Here is a 2,936-nt window from a genome sequence, read left to right as displayed (position 1 = left end):
GGAAGGGAGCGGTTCAACTATCACCAGTTTTATGTCTATTTCTGAACAGGTTCAAACCGACCGATTTTTACAAAAATCCGGTTGAACTGGTTAAATTAAACCGGTTAAATTGAATAAAACACATGTAATCGAAAGATTTTACATAATAAACTTTGGTGATTTTTTTCATATCTATTAAGGTTTTTCTGAATAAAAGTACATGATAAATGTTATGAAGTTTTTTGATGTGTTTGTATTCATCTATGACTTTATTTTCTTTTTATTGTATGTGTATTTATGTAAAACTTATAGTTATGTGTTATTTTAATATATTTAGATTGATCTTAAACTTGTTTTCATTTATATTTTTAATGTTTGAACTTGTGGACATCAAATTCTTTATTTATGTATGTATGTGTTGGAAAATATGAAGAAAGATGAAAAATATTGAAATTGGTTTACTCAGCAATCGAACCAGTTAAACCAAACCGGTTTAACTAAAAAACCGGTTTTTAAAACTTTACTAAAAACTCATAAATGGAGTATGGAAGTGATTCTCTTACACAAGTACCTGATCCAAAATGAAACATATTGAACCTGTAACACGTTTCTTAAACGTGGGAAACTTCTCCCGAAAGAAGAGCCTCTTTGATAAACCGATGGAAGTTATTATATGATGAACCACCAATATCATTCGCTTCTTTTGCTTTTGTTTTCCATTCATTGGCCTTTCTTCTCATTTCCTTTCCATTATTTCCCAGAAGCATTTCATTAACAAGAACTTCAACTTCATTTCGCTTCACATCGTGATTAATCTCCATCCCAATCCCCCATTCAATGCAAGAATATCGACAATTTGTTTGTTGATCTGCGAAGAAAGGCCAACAGATCAACGGAACACCTTCCGATATGCTCTCGGTCGTAGAATTCCACCCACAGTGTGTTAAAAACCCACCAATCGATGGGTGGGCCAGAACCTGATCTTGTTCGCACCAACTCACCATGAGTCCTCTATCCTTCGTCTCCTTCAAGAATTCTTCAGGCAAAATCGCTGAATCCCCCATTGTCACATCTGGTCGAACCACCCATAAGAACGATTGCTTGCTATCTGCTAAACCCCATGCAAACTCAATCAGATGTTGGTCTGTCATAGTAGTCAAACTTCCATAATTGACATAGATAACAGACCTTTCCTTCTTCTGGTCTAGCCATTGCAAACATGAGGAATCTGGTTTCCATAAACTCGAATTCAGCGAGTGTACTGGACTATCATCTGGAACGTATTTGGCGAGTAAGTGAAGAGGGCCGAGTGTGAACATGTTGTGGTAATTGAATTTGGGTGCAATGGCTTCTAATACCTTGTGCTCTAATGCATCGAAAGTATTGAAGATAATTGCGGAAGCATTCAAGTTATTTTGGGTCTCCTCGCCCGCGAAAGCCATCATGATATCATCGGGATCTGTTGTTCTAATGAAACTTGGAATATCTTTATAACGAATATTGCTCATTCCCGGGATCCAATCGATTGGTTTTTCCAGCGTTCCATCCGTTAGGTAGTTATCATCTACACAGTTAAGATACTGCTATTATCTAAAAAAAAATACGGAGTATCAAATGACGAAATGTAAAACATATACACATTTACTAACCTTTAAAAGGAACAATTCCTCTTTTGATGAACTCTCGATATTGCAGATAACCCATGAAAGCACACGCCGAAGCCGTCCAGAACTGAACCTCCGGTATTCCAAAATCCTTAGCAGCTTTTATCGCAAAGGTCATCAAGCCATCTCCGACGACGCAGCTGACCGGTGGGTCTCCGGTCGACGATTTCAACTTCTGCAACAACTCTTTGAACGGAACCAAACATGTCTTTCTGATCATGTCACAAAGCATCGGTATGTCTTGAGTGGCGTCTGGATCTGAAAGAGGCATACCGTCGGGTATGGTCTTGAACCGGAAATTCGGCAAACCTTGGACGGACTCCGGTTGTTTGGAGCGGATGAGACGGTGGTGGTTGAATTCGGTGTTGACGAAGGTGATGTGGAAGCCATTAAAGTGGAGAAGCTTCGCGAGCTTCATAAAAGGGTTCAGATGGCCTTGTGCTGGGAATGGCACTAGAACTGCATGCGGTTTGTTTCTGCAACTCATTTTGCTTTAGATTGTCGAGTTTGCTAAGGAAGATGCTAACCATTAAATAAATGTTCGGCTGTCCCAATCATTATCTACTCAGAGAATCTATAAAATTTTATGAAATTTATACATTAACTATAAATGTTATTTTGGGGAAAAAAGTCTTTAGTACACGAATATATTGTTGGAAATCACACAGCAAAATATCAAGCTACACACTCAAAATATGCAAATTGAATTAGGAATTAGAGATACGCACACTTGGAAGAACTTTTGGAAGTTTTTATTATAATGCACTGCTAACAGTAAAACAGGGATTGAAAAATTTATAGACTAGTACATTGAAAGCCAAATAAAAGGCTTTAAACTAAGAATTGAAACTGAAAATACTTTGCTACCTGGTTAACCACATTTAGCTAATAATATGGTAACCACTTATTCATTTTTAATGCATTAAATACTGAGTTAAACATAAACCAAATCAGGATTAATTCCAACATTCTCCCCCTTAATCGTGATTTATGTCTCCAGGTCTTCAACTGTCACACCCCCAAACCGGACGGCGGAAACGTCCGAGGGCTATTGTGACTCAAATTGAATACCATCAAAATGAATATACATGAATCATAACACAATCATCACCATGCATTGGAATATTACAAGTGATATTGTTTACATTCAGTACATTGTTTTAGACATTACAAATCCATAACATAAACTGTCTGATAAATAATTTAAACAAAACACCATGACATTTCTTGATACTTATTCTTCGGCTTACCTGTTACCTGAGAATACAAGTTATTTTGGAAAAACGTCAACAT

At 36.9% G+C, this 2,936-nt stretch overlaps 1 protein-coding gene across 1 annotated transcript; it reads right to left on the bottom strand.

Moving 5' to 3' along the window:
- Positions 1-457: 457 nt before the first annotated feature.
- On the bottom strand, positions 458-2,182 carry LOC111906464 (linamarin synthase 2). Its single transcript, XM_023902221.3, has 2 exons — positions 1,629-2,182; positions 458-1,543 (listed from the first exon to the last, which is right to left on the bottom strand). The coding sequence occupies exons 1-2, from the start codon at positions 2,128-2,130 to the stop codon at positions 591-593; spliced, it is 1,455 nt and encodes a 484-aa protein (XP_023757989.1). The 5' UTR covers positions 2,131-2,182; the 3' UTR covers positions 458-590.
- Positions 2,183-2,936: the final 754 nt, after the last annotated feature.

Source organism: Lactuca sativa, chromosome 2 (genome assembly GCF_002870075.4).
Source record: "Lactuca sativa cultivar Salinas chromosome 2, Lsat_Salinas_v11, whole genome shotgun sequence".
Taxonomy (NCBI): Eukaryota; Viridiplantae; Streptophyta; class Magnoliopsida; order Asterales; family Asteraceae; genus Lactuca; species Lactuca sativa.
The sequence above is the reverse complement of the archived record's forward strand: the minus strand, read 5'-3'. Positions and strand labels throughout refer to the sequence as shown.